The sequence below is a fragment of the Pituophis catenifer genome, unplaced genomic scaffold (genome assembly GCF_029215685.1).
Source record: "Pituophis catenifer annectens isolate HBS135680 unplaced genomic scaffold, rPitCat1.0.hap2 SCAF_1, whole genome shotgun sequence".
In the NCBI taxonomy this organism is placed as follows: Eukaryota; Metazoa; Chordata; class Lepidosauria; order Squamata; family Colubridae; genus Pituophis; species Pituophis catenifer.
In genome coordinates, this window is record NW_027256881.1 from 275,002,318 (window position 1) to 275,024,951 (window position 22,634).

General features: G+C 40.7%; 1 protein-coding gene across 1 annotated transcript; it reads right to left on the reverse strand.

Annotated features, from left to right (window-relative positions):
• Positions 1 to 306: 306 nt before the first annotated feature.
• PEX16 (peroxisomal biogenesis factor 16) lies at positions 307 to 15,668 on the reverse strand. The gene is made up of 11 exons (XM_070931230.1): positions 15,524 to 15,668; positions 13,546 to 13,581; positions 10,318 to 10,394; positions 8,114 to 8,247; positions 7,576 to 7,676; positions 5,919 to 5,999; positions 5,620 to 5,772; positions 4,200 to 4,272; positions 3,455 to 3,574; positions 1,857 to 1,921; positions 307 to 746 (listed from the first exon to the last, which is right to left on the reverse strand). The coding sequence occupies exons 1-11, from the start codon at positions 15,657 to 15,659 to the stop codon at positions 688 to 690; spliced, it is 1,035 nt and encodes a 344-aa protein (XP_070787331.1). The 5' UTR covers positions 15,660 to 15,668; the 3' UTR covers positions 307 to 687.
• Between the last annotated feature and the right edge of the window lie 6,966 nt (positions 15,669 to 22,634).

Below are 22,634 nucleotides of genomic sequence, written 5' to 3' on the forward strand. Positions count from 1 at the left end.
GGTTTACCATAATGTGAAGGTGATACCTACGGAATCCTTCTCCCCAGAAGCTAATGGCACAACTGCCATAAACAATTCCGATCCATATATGAATATTCGTAACTCGTAATAGTTTTCAGAGTTTATCTACAAATTCAGCATTTCTCTTCCGTTTCTGCCCCACAGTCAGCTATATTTTAATTACCCCTGTACAGGAAATCTGTTTAAAATACCATGTCCTGGCATTGCTTTGAAATTTTTCTGCTTCCCATCGGTTTACTTCCTGTAGATTCATGACTGAACATTCAAGAGACCAGACCAATTAGCCCCAAGGCACTGCAGTCCCCTGGCTTTATTCATCCACAACTGTACAAAATGCTTACAAAAAAAAGAATTCTGCATCCCCTCACAACCCAAGGCCCATGCTTTGAAACCAGTTATTACCAAATAGGAAGGAAACAGCATACACATTTTAAGCCGTCTTTGTAGTACTTACAGGAAGGCATTTTTTTAAAAAAAAAGTCAGAAAAAGCCTTATTCTTCTTTCTCAAACCATTAATACAAGTCATAGGGAGATGTGCTGCTGCCCTTGCCCCCCGCGCCCCCCCCCAAGTCTCATGATTGTTTTCCTCAGTATAAAGTCGTTCTGTCAGCACAAGCTTTCAACTCGAATCTTCTCTGGTTGCAGTAGTTCAAGCTGAAGCCAGATCAGCCCCAATTATAGAAATAAATTTTCTGCCAGGCTGGCAAGTAATCCATCAAAGGTCCTGAAATTGAAGGGGGGGGGGGAAAGAGGGGGAGAGATTTTTAAAGCAGCAAGTTGCTAACTGGATTTCCAAAATTCGCTGTTCGTGATACCCGTCCCTCCCAAGAGCCTTTAAATTATCCTGTAGAGGAAAAAGTCACCTGAGGATATGTTTAGGCAAGACCTTTAACAACAGAAAAAAGAGGGCAAACTGAAATGAGTTAACCAAGTACTAAATACATAAAGACACTTCTTAATGCCCTAAACTAAAGTAACCTACACAGCAGGCTAGCAGGTGATGTGATAGGAATGTCAAGGAAGTCATACATCCTTACCACAGTTTCTAGGTTCCTGTTACCCAGCCTAATTTTTTGAGAAAAGTAGTAACTTTACAGGAGGGAACCCTGAATGTTAGGCACTGATCTTATTCATGTAACAATCTGCATTTCTAGGTATTGCCTAGAAATTTCAAGATGCTGGATCCAAAAGGGGCCTTGATCAAGGAGCCTTGATAGTACAGTGGTCTAAGCACCCTGTTATTAACACAGCTGCCTGCAATTACTGCTGGTTCGAAGCTCTCCAAGGCTCAAGGTTGACTCAGCCTTCCATCCTTTCTAAGGTAGGTGAAATGAGGACCCAGTTTGTGGGAGCAATAAGCTGACTTTGTATAAATATACAAAAGTATGAAGGCTATTGCTTAACGCATTGTAAGCCACCCTGAGTCTCCGGAGAAGGGCGGCATATAAATCAAATAAAAAAAAAATAAAAAAAAAACATTTGGTCCTCCTGACTGCAGATATGTTAACATGATAATGGCAGAGGTTTTGCAGATAGCAGGCCTTCTCCACTAAGCAAGCCATTGCTCCACTAAGCAAGCCTGATAAAGTCAACATAACTGAGGAACTGAGGAACCAACTAGAGATTCTAGGGAGACATTTCAAATTCCTAAGTGACAACATCAAATAAACTCAACATTTCCAACTTTGCCTTCATCTTTAGGCATTTCAACTCTCCCTCATGTAGATTCTTCAGACAAGCATACAGAGGAGATGGGACTCCATCCTCATGATTTCCTTCACTGATGAAAGCTATCTTTGGGGGGAAAAAACAAAACTGGCAGGCTTCTACTTACGAGTCACTAGGCCGACACCAGGGACATAATCTGCCAACAAGCGCAGAAGAAAGAGAATCCTGCCCCTACAAAGGCATATGGGAAAAAAGAGAAGGAAAAGAGGTTTTAGTGGCTTCTTTCCCAACAACAAATGCTCTCTTGAATTACAGCAAGGTAAGAGATTTTAGAGGCCTCTACATTTCTGCCTTAGTCAGAGGTTCTCAAACCATGGCTTTCTAAAATAATAAATGCTTGTGCAAGACTCCCATGAAGTATAATGTGCTAATAATAACAACAGAATTATTATTAGCTGCTAGTAGCTCAAGCCATAGTGACTCCAGGAATAGATCTTAGGATGGCCTTCTATTCCCTAAAGACAAATCTGGGGACTCTGCCATTAACAAAGGGACTTTCTGAAGCAGAGGGATATGGTTTTTGCCTTGAGACAAAAACAGATGTGTTGGCTTTGAGAGACTCTAAGCTGCCTAAAAAGCCACTTTTATGGTCAGCAGCAGTGAAGAATTTTGGGAGGCTGTTGAGGGAAAAACTGAAGTGCAAAGGAATAGGGAGGATGGAGCATCTCTTGGTGCATCTGATTCTCTGATGAGATGCAGATGGATGCTCCTTGTACCTTGAGTCCTCCTGATGGCAATGGCAGAGGAAGCAGCTGGGTGAGTGCATTGGCTTTACCAAAAACTGCCCAAAATGGGGAGCTTGGGGCCAAATCAGGGGTGAAATGCTCCCGGTTTGGACCGGATCGCCTGATCCGGTAGCGATGGTGGCGGGTGGTTTGGAGAACCAGTAGCAAAAATCCCTGCAAACCCCCCCCTCCCCAATGCCCAGCTGAGCCACGCGAACATCAGAGGCTGTTTTTTTTTACTTTTAAAAGCATTTTTTCTACAATCTCTTCGGCCGAAAAAATGCTTCTAAAAGTAAAAAAACCAGTCTCTGATGATCGCACGGCTCAGCTGGGATCGTCAGAGGCTTTTAAAAGCATCTTTTCTACAACCTCTTCAGCCAGAGAGGTTGTAGAAAAAAAAATGCTTTTAAAAGCCTCTGACGATCCCAACTGGGTTGCCTGATCATCAGAGGCTTTTAAAAGCATTTTTTTCTGCAACCTCTTCGGCCGAAGAGGTTGTAGAAAAAAATGCTTTTAAAAGTAAACAAACAAAAAAAAAAGTTGGCCACGCCCATCCAGTCACATTACCACCCCCCCACTAAGCCACACCCATAGAACCACTAGTAACAAATTTTACATTTCACCACTGGGCCAAATCCTGAGAAGGTATCCATGGATGACTTCGTTCCTTTTCTCATCTCCAGAGTGAGAACTCTATAGATATAGTGCTCCTTTCTTAACTAGCTTCTAATGCTTCTGGCCATCCAAAAATGTATGATCTCAGTTTGGCTTAGGCAGAAATTGTAGTCCTCTGTATTTACTTACACAGGTAGTCTACAGCAGGGGTCTCCAACCTTGGCAACTTTAAGACTTGTGGACTTGAACTTTGCTTTGCTGGCTGAGGAATTCTGGAAGTTCAAGTCCACAAGTCTTAAAGTTGCCAAGGTTGGAGACCCCTGGTCTAGAGGACATTTGTTTCTGTGGAAGCTGGCAGACTTACTCAGAGTATCTGTCATAGAAGGGAGATCTTAATAGGTAATATAGGAGCAGGATAGTCCGCCGTTTCAGCTCCATTCGTTCACGTTTGTTGAGATCTTTCTTATCACTCAGTAAACTCAAGCTGTGGGGAAGGGGGGGGGAGAAGGAGATTAAAAGGTACTTTATAGGATTGTGAGCATTCTCACAATCATATTGCATTTAGTCTCAGTTTTTCAAAGAAAAGAGACCCTTTCATTCTCAGTTAACAGATTCAGTGCAACAAGGCCACGGCCTTGCTGTTTGATTCAAAACGTTCCTTTTAATTTTGTGTTTGCTATTTGTAGGTTTCAAGAATAGGTTTTAATAATAAAAGTTTTAGAACTACAAATTAAGACAGTTTCCATCTTCTCAAAAATATAAAAAGCAACTACTGCTACAAAAAAAGAAAAGCTGCATTTAGTTTTCACTCTGTCTGCATTTAGAAAAGCAGCTAAACAGCATGTCATTCATCAAAGTTTTAATTATTAAGTTTAAAATTAAGTTTTAAAAATGTTTATCTCTGTATTTTGTTTAGCTACCTTGGGTACTTGCTTGAAAAGAAGAGCAGGATTTAAACTGAACAAACAAAGTTCTCCAGCCTCTCAAGGAAGTGCAGCGTCTCCTCTCTCAGCTGGGACCAAAGGTATCATTGAGTGGGAATTAAAATTTATGACGTAAGAAGAGGTAAAAATAAAACTTAAACTAAGATGGCTTTTTTCCAGACTGACCTTCCAACATCCAAGATGCCTGATAGAAGCCAGGGTTTCCAAGATTTTTGTCCCCACACGGCTAAACTCAATACTTCAAATAAACATTAAGGAACAAAGAAACAAGAACGCTCACAGAAAATCTCAAATCCAGGCAGGCTAAATTATAACAGGAGTTATAAATGCTAGATAAAATATCAGAAGAAATTGAGGCATGCAGATCAGACAAAAATCAATAGAGAGGTACAGTACTGTGGAACACAAAAATAAATAAATAAATACTGAAAAAGTCCAATTCCCTTTTGTTGCTCCATCCCCTCAACAACTATTTTCAATTTCTTCCCTTTAAAAATTAAGAGGCACTGGGAAAAAAAAATCCCACGAAATATTTTTCTCTTCTGAATGCTATTTTTTGAAAGTACTGCTCATTCAAACCGGATGAAAAGTATTTTAATGTAGTTACTTAAGACATCTACGAGATTACTCCTAAGCAAATTTTCTCCTGAGTAAAGAATATCTTCATGCTGTCCCTCTCCACTGCAGTGGTCAGATATGCAATGCTGCCAAGCTTTGCTGCACAGCAGCACATTGTCACTGCACAGACAATGGTTTCTGTGCCTTGGTCTAGCAATTTAACTTCTATTATAGCTGGAAATACTGTTAAAAACATTTTTCTTCCTACTGCTATATGAATTCAGTGGGATGTATTCCCAACAAAAAATGGACAAGAGCTCAGTCTTTCTGCTTATTTCCCTCACCTGCTCACTGAAGAGGGTACGTACAATAAAGAATAAGCTGCAAGGATCATCTTAGTATTGCCTTAAATTTGGTGCCAGCAAAACACCCGCTTGCCCAACCTCAAGGCCTGAAAGTAGTATATGGTTGATGGGTTCAATGTTTTTCAAGAACTTAAGAGAGTGTACCTAAAATTCAAACATGCCACTAACTTGTAATACTATAATATGTCTGTATATTTCTTTTATAACAAACACCCCCAATTTCTATTGCCTTGTTTTGGGGTTTTCTCAATTTTTCAGAACTCAAGATACATTGTTAGCATTGGATGGAGAAGCTGTTATATTTTGAGCGCTATTCTTAATTTTGTTTCTAGGTGATTAATGTAAGTGACTTTTGATGATGTGGGAGACAGCTCCACCAAAGAGAATGGATTTTATTTCTCAATGACCATATACTGTACAAGACCTTTCTATGTGGTCTATCTTAAAATATGGTTTGGAAATGTCTAAAATCAATACAACCATTTCATTCCTCAGTGTTTCACCATGTACGGTAGTATCTCTAATGGTGACTAAACCAAAATCTAGAGCCTGCTTGGAAATAATCACCTTTCTGAACTAGGACAATTTATACTAAGGCTGTAGCTCTCTCTAGTGGCACACAGAACAGACTACAAGAACCACTGAAAGTCAAAATAGGATACAGTGCAATAATGGACGGGTAACAAAGATAGACTCAGCAAGTGTCTCCTGGCTGCCCAAAGGTGTTGATGGTTGGCTGCTCTCCATTGCTCTTTGGTTCTGCTTTTCCTCGCGTTGCTGAGGCTCACCCCAATGTCTAGAGTGCAGGGAAGGGGCTGAAATTAAGACAAAAGTATGGCCATGCATGGATATTTATCAGCAACCAGCAAGATGTTTGGCCAGAAAAAGTCATATACGGCCAATAGTTTACCTAGCCTCCTAAAAAGTTACATCAGAAAAAGCAAGCTAGAATGATACTTACTGCTTTCGAGAGACCTCACAACACGACTACAACGCTTCCCCACGAAGATCTGCTCTTTTCCTTCTAAGCTGTCTTCCAGGGCTGTCAAAAGATAGGTATGTAAGGCCACAATCAGGAGGGTTCAATTCCCCCACGTGCACCGAGATAGCAATATCAATAGCATTTACACTTATATACCGCTTCACAGAGCTCCACGGCCCTCGCTAAACCGTTTGCAGAGTCAGCATATTGCCCCCAACAATCTGGGTCCTCATTTTACCCACCTCGGAAGGATGGAAGGCTGAGTCAACCTTAAGCCTGGTGAGATTCGAACTGCCAAATTGCAGGCAGCCGGCAGGCAGCAGAAGTAGCCTGCAGTACAGGCACTCCCCAGTCAAGAATAGGGATGGGGAGACTCGACATTCCAAATGGAATGGAAAACCCTGCAGGCCACTGTCCTCAGTGGTCTAGGCAGATCCCCAGAAAATGCTGCTCAAACTTTCTAGTATGCCTACTTTGAAGAATGAGGCTCCAGAGGTCCTCCTCATCTGTGCTGCAAAAAAAGAACTACAAGGCAACTACTCTGTGGGCTTACCCTGAGTATATACTATACAAATATGAGCAATGAACACAAGTGGATAGTCCTGGGCTATTTATTCAGAAATTGCTCACAACAATCCCCTTAGCCATTTGATCTCATTTTTAGGCAGCAAGCCTTTTCTTCTCAATATGGGATGGCAAAGTAGAGCTGAAAGTTGCTTAACCATCTACAAAGGAGTCTGTGAGAATGCAGTTATGCATACTTTTTCAGAGCACTGAGATTCAGTTCCTTGGTCAGGTCAGACATATCTTAATAGAACTTGCACTAATGATATTTTTGTTCAGTAGTGATCTTATCATAAGCCTTTTTATTTTCTTTTTGTAAACTTTCCCCAAATGGAAGAATACTGTATTTTTCAGAGTATAAGATGCACCTTTTTCCCCCCAAAAAGAGAGTGAAAATCTGGGTGCGTTTTATACTCCGAATGTAGCCCCGCCCAGCTTCTCAAACCAAGGTTTCAGAGCCTGAAAAAACCATCAGAAATGAAGCTTCAGAAAAGAAGCCCCCAAACAGAGCTTCAGAAAAAAAGCCCCCAAACTGAGCTTCAGAGGCTTTTTTTCTGAAGCTGTTTCGGAGGCTTTCAGAGGCAGAAAAAAAAGCAAAAAAAAAAAAAAAAAGGCACAGAGCTTACAACCAAGGAACCTGTTGCTAAAATTCACCTCTGGGAACAGCTGATTGGGGGTATTCTGGGAGGCAGATCCACCTGCCAATCAGCTTTTTTCTTATTTTCCTCCCCAAAAACTAAGGTGCGTCTTATACTCCGGTACGTCTTATACTCCAAAAAATACGGTACGATTGCAAAAATGTGGAATAATCATCGTAACCATGATGATATCTTTAATAACTACGTCCCTGCATGCGCAGGAACAAACGCATTTATTTCAGGCCTGAACTCAGCATCAGTGGAAATGAATATTTAATATAGAGTAATACAAGAAACCCACAAAATATTTTTGCTGGTATTATCCAAGTACGGGTTATTTGGAAGACTGGAGGACACAACAATAATTCAACAGCATCCAGGATGTCCTCCGTTCCCCTTGATTATGCTGATCAACTAAATTGGTTTTGACTCACCTTTCTGATACAGTGATTGTCTCCTGTCTAAAGGTACAATGGGAGGAGAGGTCTGGATGCCAGCTTTGTACCAGAGCAAAAGCAGGAGGCGCAAAATGGCTCTGTGGGTCAGAGAAACTCACGGTTATAAGCTACAAAAGGCACACAATTTCACAATCAAGATACAAAAGGGATGCAGTAAGTGTTGGCAGACGCTCCCAACAACTTGACCTTGTGATCATTCTTGAAAATATTTTGGGCTAATGAAAATTAGGAGGCTTATATAAAATCATAGTCACTTATCATGCAGAAATATTGCATATTATTTTGGATACAAATAAATATCGCTTTGACAAGAGCCCAAACTTATTCTGAACTTATTGTAAAAACCATGTGGTTTATACTATACATGTCATACAATCACTCTAACTTTGTGTGAAGCTACAGACACTTCGGATATACCAGTAAAAAGGCCCCATTTCTTTTGTTTGCCAATCAAATGCATTTTGATAAGGCACCAAACAGCCCTGGATTCCCCATCTCTCTGTTCAACACTCACTTGGTTAACTGGATGAGGACTATAGTGGCCCACCGGCCATTCTCACCCCACACCTTGGCAGCACCCATCTCGGCAAAGACCTCCAGGCATTCGAGAACACTCAGCCATGTTAGCAATTTCTGCTGGGAAAGTGGCTGTACAAGAAAAGGCAAACAAACCTGTGAGATGACTCAGTATGATTAGTTTCAACGTACAGTAAAACTCTGGTTTTTCTTTTAAGTCTCAATACGTTAAACACTGGATACACCAGCTTTCTGCATCTATAAATCCACTGATCACTAGAGCCAATAGACATAGAGATGGTTAGCAGATGGACTCTGTCCCAAATGTGCTTTTTCAAGAGGCAACTGAACTTTCTGGTTTTTCTCTGAATGTTTCACTTCTCATCCAAGAAGCTTCTTCAGCTCTGACTGGATGGCGGGGAATGGAAGGATTCCAGTCAGAGCTGAAGAGGCTTCTTGGATGAGAAGTGAAATGTCTTCAAAGAAAAACCAGAAAGTCCAGTTGCCTCTTGAAAAAGCACATTTGGGATAACCATGACCTGGATGACTGAGAATCTCCATAAACAGATAGAGACTGCTTTTCTATGCTCTTTCCTTGTCTGAGTTACTTCTATGTAACCTATTGTCTCCTATTGGTTAGACTGATATTCTCAGGCTCTCATTTCTTCTATTGTATTTTTCCTTTTCTCGAACCTGTGTAGCTGCGCTTTTTCATAATGAAGAAAAGCAGACAATACCCATTACTTGCAAACAGACATAAGTACCTATCATAATGCTGTTTTCTTAATAAAGCTTTCTTTCATGCAAGCATCAGACCTGGTAATTCTTAGAAAAGTTAGCCTCTTTCCTTTTACCTCTCCACACATTCTTTCTACTGTGCAGAGGCAACTGTCATGAAGAATGAGGGGCGCGATGTGTCCAGCACTTCCATACAAAAGCAATCGGGTCTTTCAACTTTAACTATTTGTGCTCAAGTCTGACTCATCCCATTTCAACTACTGGCCAGCATCAGAGACCTGCATGCCAGAGCTTTGTTGCAGGGACATGGAGAGGTTTTTAAAGGGAGAGGTAATATTTAGGAAGCAGTATCTCTGCACGTTGCATATTCCTCTGTTCCCCACCAGCCTATCTGCTGCTTAATATTGTGCATTCTTACTGTCGGTGGCCTAAATGAGGAAGACAGCGATGGTGGGGTCTAGTAAAAGGAGGAAAAGAAGAATCTTTTATCTACCAAGCAAAAAAAAAGGCAGTTTCACTGCTTCCTCATTGCCATTTGAATCCAAGTACTCAGATTCCTAATAGAGGATTATATCTGCAGCTCAGGATTGAACTGTAGAATCCTGGCTGCTCTCCAAGCTTTTTTTTTTTTTGCAAACATTCTTCACCCATCTAGTAATATCTTCAGTGCATCTAATTGGGCAACGAAACATCTGCAAGGAAACAACCAAGCTCGGACAGCACCAAGGACTCCATTCAGATCACATCTTCTCTCATTAATCTAAATCAGGCCTGCACAACACTCCAAGGACATAGTTAAACAGCTGTTTGGGACACCAGGTATGGGTAGTCATTGACTTACAACCATTCAGCGACCGTTTGAAATTACAATGGCACTGAAAAAAGTGACTTATGACCGTTTTTCACACTTATGACTGGTGCAGCCACACTTATGGTCATTTGATCAAACCTGGCCATTTGGCAACTGGCATCTATTTATGAGGGTTGCAGTGTCCTGGGATCACATGATCACCTTTTGCGACCCTCTGATAAGCAAAGTCAATGGGGAAGACAGATTCACTTAACCATCATGTTACTAACTTAACAATTGCAGGGATTCACTTAACAACCGTGGCAAGAAAGGTCATAAAATGAGGCAAAATTCACTAAACAACTGTCTTGCTTAGCAAGGGAAATTTTTAGGTTCAATTGTGATCATCAGATGAGTACCTGTATTCTTTATGCAATGGTTTTTAATTTAACAATATGGCCCTTTCCCCTCTATAAATTGGGCAGGGCTGCTTTAAACCTTCCAAGAGTTAAACACCACTGTAATCTTCACCATTTATCATGCTAAATGTTGCAAGCAAAAAAGTGAACAGCCCATAGTTAATTTAGGTAGAAGTTTCAGAATCGAAGTATCAATAGAGGGAAAGGCAAGAGAAAGTTCATAATAACTTCCTTTGGCCTGCAAAACATTCTTACCACTGGGAGGGATTGCTGCAGCTCCTTTCGAAGAATCCAGTCGTTGAGTAGGACCAGCAGACTGGAGGCAGAATACACTGAGAAAGGGAAGATGGAATTTGGGGAGGGGAGGGGGAAATGTAATTAAAAAGGAATAAAAGTAAAAAGCTACTGTTTTTTTTTCCATTAGAGACTGAAAGATAAAGAGATCGGAGACTTAAAAATACTTTTATTTCAAAGCCCAGATTGTATTTAAATCAGTTATTCTTACTACTTCTGAAGTATGAGTCTTGGTCATATCTTGGCTTTCTTCCATAGGATCCAAGCAAAGGAACAGAGTAAATTAATTCACTACTCCCTTTCAAAATGGCCATACTTTTAATAACATGTTCTGTGATGCAAAGGCATAAACATTTTTGAAATGGCATCTGGAGCCAAACTGCAATCTCAACGAAAATCTTGACCCTGCAGGAATTTCAAGAAAGACTAAATATGCTATGGAACATACTTCCCCTGGTTTGTAGGAATAACTAAACACCCATAGACTGTTCATGTCCTTTATCTTTCAAGTGTTAAATCTGCCTCTCTGTATGAGAAGAATATTACATAGAATTGGGAGAAGGTCTTCTTGGTTGTGGTGACCTATTTATGGAACACTGTTCCTAGCCTGGGCCAAACAAGTACAATACGGGTTATAGCAATAGCAATAGCACTTAGATTTATATACCGCTTCACAGGGCTTTACAGCCCTCTCTAAGTGGTTTTACAGAGTCAGCATATTGCCCCCAACAATCTGGGTCCTCATTTTACCTCAGAAGGATGGAAGACTGAGTCAACCTTGAGCCTGGTCAGATTCGATCTGCCAAATTGCAGTCAGCTGGCAGTCAGCAGAAATAGCCTGCAGTACTACATTTCAACTACTGCGCCACCGCGGCTTATACTGTTATATTGTTTATTTTATTGATTTCACCCAAGCCTCAGAACTATTAATATAGATCAGACATAAACAGGCTAAGAAATTAAAAAAAAAAGAAAAATCAATAATACAATCATTCTGAAACAATAAAAATACAAACAGAAATTTTAAAGATAATTTAAAAGTATTTGAATTGTTCATGATATTTGATAAACAATAGTAAGTTTAAATAGTCTGAAATTTATAATGGAGAACAAAATCCACAAAACACAGAATTTAGGTCAAGAGACCCACACTGATGCCTTATTCTAGGACCATGATGGTGAACCTATGGCATGCGTGCCACAGGTAGCACGCAGAGCCCTCTCTTCGGGCACGCAAGCCGTCGCCCAGCTCAGCTCCAACCCGCATGAGCGCACGCCTCCTGCTGGCCAGCTCATTTTCGGGTCTCTGCCACATATGTGCAGGGGCGGGGCGCATGCAGGAGACGCATGTGCCTGCACGGAGGTAGCGGTGTGCCCCCTCACAGTTATTGGTCCCGGGAGGCTGCAGGGAGGCCCAAAACAGAGCGGAGGGGTGGGTTGCACGGGCATGCACGGAGGTCGGGGGGGGTTCCGCGGGCATTGCATTATGGGTGCAGGCACGTGACGACAAAAAGGTTAGCCATCACTGTTCTAGGATATATCAAACAAAAACAACTAAGGATTGAGGGACATAGAGATTTTAAGAAGTTTTGCAGAGGACAAGAACTTTCTTCTTTTAGGATGGAAAGCTAGTTTATGTCCTCAAGAAATATGAATGAACAGATTGTGCTATGCTAGATATTAGTGTGGCAAGAAATGAAACTATTGTAATTTCATTATTTTGAAAATACTTACAATTGTACAAGCGTATTCATTTCTCACCACGCCCATCACACTGAAAGAAGTCAATTAACTCTATCTTGAAATTGTTTATTTCTCAACTTTCTAGCTTATGTTCAAATATTGACTACATTCAAATGATTATATCATGACAAATATGAAACAAGCATAAGACACAACATTAAATTAGGGTTGCTCTATATGATTAAATCAAGAAATCTTGGTCTGTAATAACTGGAACTGTAACCCTGGATCAGTTATTACAGTTTTTGAAAACTGAGATTAATGACTTCAGGGCAAACCAGAACCTATATTTTGAAGATGACTTTTAATACTAAGAGACAAAATGAAAAATTATCTTTAATAGAAAAGCAACCGTTTTGAGCCCATCATAAAAGGAGAATGAAGGGGCTGAAGCTTACTGAGATATAGCCTACCAAGTTGGCCAAGAGTAAAGAATGGGATCAAACTCTTCTTCTAGGAATGTTTATATAAATATGGATTTATATGTAAGATTGGTCAAAAATAACATTTCCTGCAATTTTCTTTTAACCTTTTTTTCCAGTAACAATGTGAATTTCTTACAGCAGTGCTGAATTAAATAAATATTTTATTAGACAGCTGACTAACCTTGTCTGGACTTGGAAGCTAAGTAGGACTAGGCCTGGTTAGTACTTGGATGAAAGACCTCCATGATAGATCAGCGTTATAAGCTAGACTGGGAAGTCAAAAAATATCCCAGGAAAAAGGTCAAACCACTACCATACAATGAGACTATATTCATATAATTATCAGGGGTCAAACTTGACTCAAAGGATTTATTTTTTTAATCAATAGATAATTTATTTAAGAGCCTTTTCCAAATTAGTACTCTTAAAATGCATTGGAGTACAATATATATCAAATTTGATCAGTATACTCTGCAGTTACGCAAATTGGGAATGATGGAGACCTGGTGTCATATAGAGAACTCTAACACTTCAAATTATAATTGTGCTATCAAATATTAGCACCGAAATAGCTAGATTTTGGTAGTATGAGTTTTTGACAATTACAATGTTTTGGGGTATAGGTCAAAAGCAGGGGCGGGTTTCAAAACCCGTCACTACCGGTTTGCTCATGGGTGCGCGCGCCCTCTCTCCTGTGTGTGCAATACTTTTGACTGAATGACAGTAATTTTGTTGCTTGCATCCTTATGATTTATATTGATATTGTTTCCTGATTGCTTATTTGTACCCTATGACTATCATTAAGTGTTGTACCTTATGATTCTTGATGAACGTATCTTTTCTTTTAAGTACACTGAGAGCATATGCACCAAGACAAATTCCTTGTGTGTCCAATCACCCTTGGCCAATAAAAAATTCTGTTCTATTCTATTCTTTTCCCTCTAATGTAATCCCACATGGGCTTCTGAGAGAACCCAATGATATTTTTATTATTTTAGAACTTCAAAGCAGTTGTACTTACCCAATTCAGACAGCTCATGAGAGTCAGAAAATCGACCTGTAAAAATAAGTACAAATGAAACCTGAGCCACTATTCATACCAGTAAAGAACAGCCAATGGAAAAGTTTTGAGGGAGTAGCTGTGAAGCAACAGCTAAAACAATGAAGCCAACATATTGCTCAACCATCCCAGAGTTTTATGTTTCCCACATATATTCTGAATTATACATACACTTAACTAACTCCAAGTAGTACAACAGGTTCATCTACAATGGGAAACATATATTTTTCATAGACACCTAACTTAATGTCTTGCCCGTGCTTTCCTGACTGCCATAATATTTTTGAAATATAATCTAAGATTTTACACTGCACCTAACAAAGATCATATGGATCAATATAATCAGAAATTTGTTAAACAAATTTATATGGTTTCCCAAGCCACACATGCTTCCAACATTTTTTCCCCGTTTTACAACCCTTTAATCTCTCTATTCGGGGTGGAGTTGGGGCGACTGAATGGAGCAGCTTCTAACATTAAAATCACTAAAACCTGACCTCAGAAATAGTTTAAAAGCAATTTTTCCTTAATGAACAGTAACCAAAGGACTCATGTCATTTTTTTTCTTATTCAGATTTACTTCTATTCTAAAAAGGGCCCTCTCTCCCTGTATGAAATTATGTATGATTTACTTCTTCTTTCATCCCTGTTTTGTATTTATCCCACCATCAACACAGGTAGGGTCTTCTCTATAGCTGCACCCTGACTTTGGAATTTGGTCTTCAAAAAGTTTTTAAAAGGTATCAGTTTTACATATCTACATTTAAATATGAACTGGTTACAATTCTTTAAAGAAAAGGTCTGAAAACCTTGCTGAATAGTTAAATAGGAAGAAAATTATTATGGGTAGAGGAGCAAACCAAAATAAAATAGCAAGAGTCACAATGCCTTTGCATACATTAATTTGACTTTCAGATTAGGGATATTATGTACAGTTTCAATTACCTAATTTCAAAATGACAATTTAGAGCTGGATTGTTAGCAACATAACTTTTGGCTCTATTGTGATGATAAGTCAAGGACTATCAACAGACCAACAAATATCAGCAACCCCCACTTCAGCATATTGATCTTACATTTGGGCACTCCCACCATTAGTTAAAGCCACGTGCTTCTAAATATTAGGTAATAGACAAATGAATGGGAATGATCTTGATTTCATAATCAATGAATTAAGTGCTGCTTAGATGGTTTTGCTTTGATCTTCTAGGACCTTCATGTGGAATGGAAAGAATTTAAACCTCAAGGCTGTGACCACAGTCATTAAGAGACCAGACCTGTCCAGCGAACACCAAGCACAATCCAAACAATTTCGAAAGAGGCTGCCAAGTTAGAGATTGAAACCTGCAGTTTCCACAGCATTGAGCTGCAGACATTTAATATATCCGTAATAGCAGAGGACAGAGTAGAATAGAATAGAGCAGGAAGGGACCTTGGAGGTCTTCTAGTCCAGCCCCTTGCTCAAGCAGAACGATTACAGTGATAAAGTACTATCTAAGTTGCAATCAAGCTCTGCAATTGATTAAAAGGAAAAGTAATTTTAAAAAAGAGCCAAAATCTTTCTCCAAATCACTATTTCAAATCCAGGGCCAATTGAAAGATTTAAGAGAAGGACCGCAGTACTATTTATTTTCCCCCTGTCGCCTGTGACTATTATCTTTTTTCCTGTCAAACCTGCTGGGCAATTTTTAAAACCACAGAAAGAAACCCAACAGGTAAAGCCTTCTCCAACACTGGAATTCCAGGATTCAAAAGCTTCACCTGCCAGACGTCTGCCTATTACCGAGCTGTTAGAAATGCTGACAGCCTGAAACCTATTTGGGATTCGAAGGGAGCAAAACACAAGTTCAATAACCTTTTCGTACAAACCCCCCGCAAAAACCTACGGATAGAGAAAGCTTTTCCCCGGGCATCTGCAATGGTGTTTGTCCCCTCCTACCTGGCAGTAAGTAAGAGAGGCCCCGCACGGTGCTCTCCAGCTGAGCAGTGGCCGCTGGATGCCGCTTCACGTAATCCTGATACCGGTAACACAAATGCCGCAGCCTCCCCACTAGACCCGGCGCCGATCCAGCCATGGCTGCCCTAAAAAGATCGACGTACGCTCACACACAGACACACAGAGACACTCCCCCATTGCGCCTGCGCACACACTTCCGGTTTGTACTTTGCTGCCCGGACACACATAGACCCCACCCACCCCCACCTCCCCCCGGCCCCGCCTCTCTCCTGGACTGGCTCGGCATTCTGCCTCTGCGCCTGCGCAGCACCTGCTCCGAAGCTGGCGCGAGCGAAACCAATCGAGCCCTGAGTGGAAACAAGCCAGAGGGAAGAATGAGCCGAGCGCGAGGAGGTTCAGGCTAGCGGGCGCGCCCGCTTGTTGGATGTGGAGGAGGTGGAAAGGAGGAACTTTTATACCAGGGCTGGAGAGAAGGCGCGCGCCGTCGTGGCAGCAGCGCGCGCCACTGCCAGGTGTGAGTATTGCGCGGGGACGCGGCTTGCCACGGACTTCCCTTGCACAGCGGCGACGGGGTTGCCCCCGACTCACCTCCGGCATCGAGTCGGCGCTTGATGCAGCTCCTTTTCTCAGGCGTGGCTGTCTTCGGCGAGAAGGGGTCCGAACGCTGCCAGCAAATTTCGCTTTTGCAGAGGAGGGGGCTAAAATAAGGAAAGCGCTAGGTGGGGGAGATGGGCTCGGGCGAGGGCTAGGTTTTTTTTTGGGGGGGGGGAATGTGCCGGGGACGCCTTTAGCCCCGCTTTGGAGAGGATGCCTAGCAGGTGTCTTTGTCTAATAGGGTGTCCTCTCCTGGGGGAGAGAGCATGTGGGAGAACGGCCTGACGGGGGAATGATACCAGAGGCTGGTAGGGGAAGTCTCCTGTCCCTGAGAGACCTTACCGTAAAAATAGAAGCCCTCTCCCGCTTTGCAGCACCGACTGGCACGTGGTTTGGTGGCGCCCTGTGCTAAAGTGAAGTAATAATAGTTGGAGCTATAATAAGAGCGTCTGCTTGACAATGGTCCATGCCCGGTGTCTCATTCGCTAACTGCTACCTTGGAAAGGCTTTCTCTCTGACTGGATCGCGTGTCTTTCTCTATTTAGAAGTCCGCGGCTATAATTCCAAACGCCCTAAAGTTTAAACTCTTGGAGGCTGACTTAAAAATAAATGGGAGGGTCGGCCCAGATACCTCATTGGATTCTTTTTTTAGAGATCAATTCGGAGATAGGTACTATTAGATTTTGGATTTATTGATTTGGGGGATATCTCACCCTAGACTCTAGACTAGAGCAAAGTTTCCCAAACTGAGATAGCTCTCTTGGGGAGGTGCATACAGAATTGGAGGGGTGTGTGTGTGTGTGTGTGTGAATGACATTTTTAGTTAAATTATAACAATAAATGCAGCTTTCCCAAAGTTTCATTGGATTATTTTCATTGTTCATTTTTGGGGTTTGGATTTTTAGGCGAGTTCTTTACATTAAGATAACACTAACCGACTTGTGATGGCAAAAAGTTTAGGAACCCCTGCCTTGGAGAATAATATAGGTAGTCTTCACTTACTGACCATTCAGAGTCTGTCACAGTTACAGTGGTATTGAATAAGGCAGTTTATGACTGATATAGAAGTTGCAGTTGTGCCCCCACAGTCACATGATCTCAATTCGGACCCTTGGCATCTGACAGATTTAAGACAGTCATCACATTCCATAGCACATGATCACCATTTGCCATCATTACTGCCAGCTTCCAGTTAGCAAAGTCAGTGGGGAAACCTGTAGGAAGATGTAAATCATGTTCACTGAAGTCACACTTAATGACCAATGGTGATTCACTTAATGATTGCAGCTGGAATTGACAAATTGCCATTGTAACTAAGATGCGGTCACACCATTTTTCACATTATAACCAGATTGCTTAGCAATAGAGTTGCAGATCACAACTGCAGACAGTAAGTGAGGACTACTTGTATATAAAGGGCTTCATTTGCTGAATGTGATAAACTGGACCTCTCATTAAAGGAATTTCTTGAACTAGGAAGCTCTTCAGCGCCAATGCTAGCGGTTACTAAATGAACATTGTTGTTCAGGATTCTGTCTCAATATCTGGTGTGAAGTAACGATCCTGGTGGTGAAAAATGCACATTGGAATTTATGTGTTTTACATTTTACAGATGTAGAGTTAAATTTGTGAGTCTGAAAAGCAGGACATTTACTTAGTACCACCAAGGTTCATGAAGGATTTAAATTAGTACAAAATTAGCATATGCATTCCTCTTGCATTTCCATTTTTTTCATTGTGCTCCCTCATTTTCATTACTGAAAGCTGAAGATCATTTGCATTTTCAACTATATAATCCCAAAAGATAAGTATCAAACAAACCAGTTCTGTTTGGGGAAGGGAATATCATCCAGAATTATTGGTGGACATTCCAGATGCAGGTAGTCCCAAATCCACAGCCACTCAATCTTGCTAGGATTGACCCTGAGCCTTTTCTTCCCCATCCAGACTTCTGCACACTCAAGGTACTAAGATATGGCATTGCTTGGTCAGCCTAAAGTTGGTTATCATCAACATATTGATAATACCTAACCCTGTGTTAGTAGGTGACCTTAATCAACAGCTTCATATAGATGTTGAACAGCAGTGGGAAGAGGAGAAGAACTCTTAGAAGCCACACACAGCAAATGTGGGGCTGAGTATCTCCTTCCAAATCAGCACCAAATGAAATTGTTGATAAAGGAAGAAAGAATAATAAGTGCAATAATATGCTCACCACTCCTAAAGTCCTGAGCCAACCACAATGATATCATGAATTGTGGTATAAAAGGCCACCAAGAGATCAAGAAGTGCAATCAGTGCTGTACTGAGGCTGAAACCCAATTGAAAAGGGACACTGAAATTTTGTCCACAGATTTTCCTTCCTTCCTTCCTTCCTTCCTTCCTTCCTTCCTTCCTTCCTTCCTTCCTTCCTTCCTTCCCTCCCTCCCTCCCTCCCTCCCTCCATTTCCTAAAGAATAAAAGGGCTTTATCTGTTTTTTTGTCTTATAATGTCACCCCTTTCTCTATTTCTTCTTGTTGGGATAAGAAATGGCAGCTTTTGCAAGAAATCAGGGTAAAGAACTGTATGTTAAATTTAACCACACTGCCTATGTTTCCCAGGCAGCTGGGAACAATGAAATTTGCAATACCCAATTTCAAGAGGATACCATTTATGGAAGACTGCAATTTCACTTACCGTATTTAATAAACATCCATCCTGGATTTATCAGCAATTATATTCTCAAGTATCATTTTTTATCCACCTCTTTGATGGCAACTTAGAAATTTAAGCCTATGTTGAGTTTAAAATATTATTTGGCAATAGATTAAAGTAATAGGACCTGGCTTGATTTGCTTTTGGTTTGCAACTAACTGGGAAATAACCCAGTGGGGCCTGCAGTACAGAACAGGGAAACAAAGAAAGGGTGTCTTATTAGTAGTCTTAGGCTTTTGATGAAGAATGTTTATAGAAGAGACAAAAATGAAGAGGACTGTCAAATTGCTATGTATATCCATGAAGTATATCCCATACTTTTGTTGGCCATGTGACCCACAAGTACTGGTTACAGAAGCTTTCAATCATTTCAGAAATTGTGTAATCAATGGTAATGCATAAGATATGACATTTCCAAGCCCAGGATGACTCTGCAGTTCCAGGTGAGGGTTCTTTCCATTAATGCAACTTGTTTTGTTGTCAGCAACTCTGTAACACAGCTGCAATTTATCCTGCTGAATAGGACTGCCGTGAGCAATTTACTAGAAAGCTGGGCCTGAGGGTTACATTCTTTTTTGTTAATATCTGTGGGGTTGCAGCTAATGTGATAGTAAACATCTACCCTTGTCTGTTTATAATGGGCCGATGCTGATAATTCAGAAAAAAGATTTATGTGAAATATTAAAGCTTTACCTTGGAGAGACTGTAGAAGTAGATATTACGATGGTGAATTCTTCCTCCCAACCTCATATTTGTGGGGTTGTAGGATTGGCTTGTAATGGTGAATTAGCAGACTGCTGCAGGGTGTATGGGCTTGTTCTTACTAATACCTGCCATTAGACATTTAGAATCCTCTAGGTCTTTTTCAAAAACTGACAACTAAAAGAAAGGTCAAACATACTTTTCTCATTCAAATGCCAGTCATCTATGCCAACAGTTTAAAGCAAGAACAGCCTAAATGGATGATGAAAGAAAAGCTTGTATTTGTACCAGGGGTGAAATCCAGCAGGTTCTGACAGGTTCTGGAGAACCGGTAGCGGAAATTTTGAGTAGTTCGGAGAACCGGCAAATACCACCTCTGGCTGGCTCCAGAGTGGGGTGGGAATGGAGATTTTGCAATATCCTTCCCATAGGAGTGAGGAGGGAACGGAGATTTTGCAGTATCCTTCCCCTGCCGCGCCCACCAAGCCATGCCACACCCACCAAGCCACGCCCACAGAACTGGTAGTAAAAAAAAATGGATTTCACTACTAATTAGTACTCTTCCCACCCCTGCCATCCACTGGCCATACATGATCCCTTAGATTCCCCGATTCCCCCCATCCCTGAGTGATTTCTGGCACTGCTTTTCCAGTAATCAACCAAACTGGGCCCAAAAATGCATAAGTCCAATCAGGGATCCCAAAATGGGGGAGCAAGGTGAATTTTCTGTGCCCCAAATTATATTGTTCATGGGGTCTCCTAATTCTCTTGTTAGGCTACAAGCAGCTAATAATCATTCATTCAATGATTGTTCAAAGTTACAGCCATGCTAAACGGTTGCTGCACCCAGTCCCACAGATCAAAATCTGGGCACCTGGGGCACTTCAACTATAACCCATCTGCCTATCTCCCCACCTTCCATCTCTGCCCTTTTGGTTGTTCTGCACTCTATTGCCTCTGCAGGCCTTGTGGAGACCGTCCATCATTCATACCTGCTCCATTCCTTAGCTGCTTACAGGGCTGGATTTTCCTATAGGCTAACTAGGCTTCAGCCTAGGGCCTCAAGATCAAGAGGGGCCTACATTCAAATTGTTAGCAAAATTAAAATTACACTTTCACTATAGGTGAAAGGGCCTCATAAGTGGAAGAGCCTAGGGCCTCTTTTCATCTAAATCCGGCCCTGGCTGCTTAATTTACATTCTCGACTTGAACAAGAAGCAGTAGAGATTAGTGTCTTTCTGTTTCTTTTAAGATCCAAAATACCAAATTATCCTGAAAAAGCATGTGAATAATAGATAGGTTTTGCTGTTATGGCAGTTTTCAGGCAAATAGAGCAATTATTTGGCTTTCAAAGCCGATAGCTATCAATTTCAGTTTGATAGATTGTGTGTCATCTTTTTGAATTCCAGCAGCTAAACAGAGATGGGATCCTTAAGTCAGTTGCAACATTTAATCCAAATACCAGCAAATGATTCAAGGAATTTGTGAAAAAAGAATTTCACTGTAAATTTTGCATGGTGCTGCTGCAGGATTTTGGAAATTACTGAATGGTATAATAATAGCTGGAATAATTGTTGAGTTTCTTAACAAAAACATTTCTTAAATTTTATGAATCCTGCTTGAATAAAAATTAGGAGCTTCTGCAAGTGAATGGCTAAAATTATTCTGAGACTTAAGAATTAGACTTCTGAATTACACAAGGAGATTTAAGAAATTTTTACTACATACTTTAAATATTTTACTTCACTTACATTTTCGCTTGTGTTAAACAACAAAATAAATATTTTTAAAAGCACTGTAAAAATAAATATTTTAAAAATAAATATTTTTAAAAATGATACATTTGACCAAAATATGAGTTACAAATTAAAGTGTTTTGCAGTAACATTTGAGTTACTTAAAGTTTTGCATAACTTTTGAGTTACGGTTGGATGATTTAAATGATATAGCAAAATCAGTTGCCTTATTTGCCTGCTGCTATTACAGGAATGCTAGCCTGCTCCTGTCAGTGTTGAGTAACATTCAGTATTGGGAATATACTCTTATTTTCAGTTACTTCCCTACTGGCTTTTTCAGAAGCAATTCCTTGCAATACCAGGAATTGACTGGTTTCCTCATTGTATACAATTTATTGGACTATTTGAAAGTTGTTATCCCTCCTGTATGATAATGAATAAAAATTCAAGCCAATTAAATTGTGTGCGCTCTTTAAAAACACATTGAATATGCACATCCCTACTACTAATAGCTGGGGACTAGGGGACACTATCCAGTAAAATAACAGGGCATTAGATTGTGAAAATGTATTTCAGAAAGTAAGTTGGATGGAAATATTAGAAAGGAGCTTGATTAAGAAAGCTCCTTCTCTGCCTAATAAGCTATTGGTACAGTATATTCAGCATTTCTCTGTAGGAAGATTGTGATCCTTACCTGAAGTAAAGACGGGCATCCTTGACTTTGTAGTATCTGGTTTTTTAAAAAATTATTATTAAAGCTTTGAATTTCACTAATCAAAGCTAGTTGCAATGAAATTATTTCACCCCCAAAGTAACACATTTTGGGGGGCTGTAAAATGTCAAAAATCTAGCAAAGTTGGATCTGGTCATAAAATAGTGAGTGAAACAACTTCAAAAAAAAATTGGGGGGGGGATCTTGGCAACATTGGGAAAGAGGAGCCTCTAACTCCAGTCCTCCTATGTGTGTGCTTTCTTGCCTAGCTATTGTAAAGGGCACAAAAGCCTTTCAGCTACAAATTCCAGTAGCCAGATGTTGTCTGTTGTTGACTTCTTGGTTGCCTCCCTTGGGATAAAAGAATTAGGAACTCAGTTCTGATCTGGAGAGGATTTGATATTTGCCAGATTTTTGAATGGGAAATTCTGGTTCTGCAGTTTTTCATTCTACTGCGAGTGAATAATGCCCTTTCTCTGAGCCCTTCCTTTAAAATTGTGGTTGCCTGTTTTCCTTAGGTGCCTCTTTACCTCTCATTAGTGCAGGATCTGGCGTGTTTGCTGCAGGCATCCTGTTTCCCCCCCCCTTTCTTCTTTCTTTCTGTGAGCCTTGATGGGATTTGTCAAGACCTTTCCTTTTTTCCCCGTCTATTGA

Coding starts and splice junctions, on each gene's coding strand:
- PEX16 (XM_070931230.1), bottom strand. CDS start 15,659: ATGGCTGGATCGGCGCCGGGTCTAGTGGGGAGGCTGCGGCATTTGTGT. Junction 4,273..5,619: donor TACCCGTCCATTATTGCACT/GTATCCTATTTT, acceptor GTTTATTTGAAG/TATTGAGTTTAGCCGTGTGG. Junction 3,575..4,199: donor GGCATCTTGGATGTTGGAAG/GTCAGTCTGGAA, acceptor CCTTCCCCACAG/CTTGAGTTTACTGAGTGATA.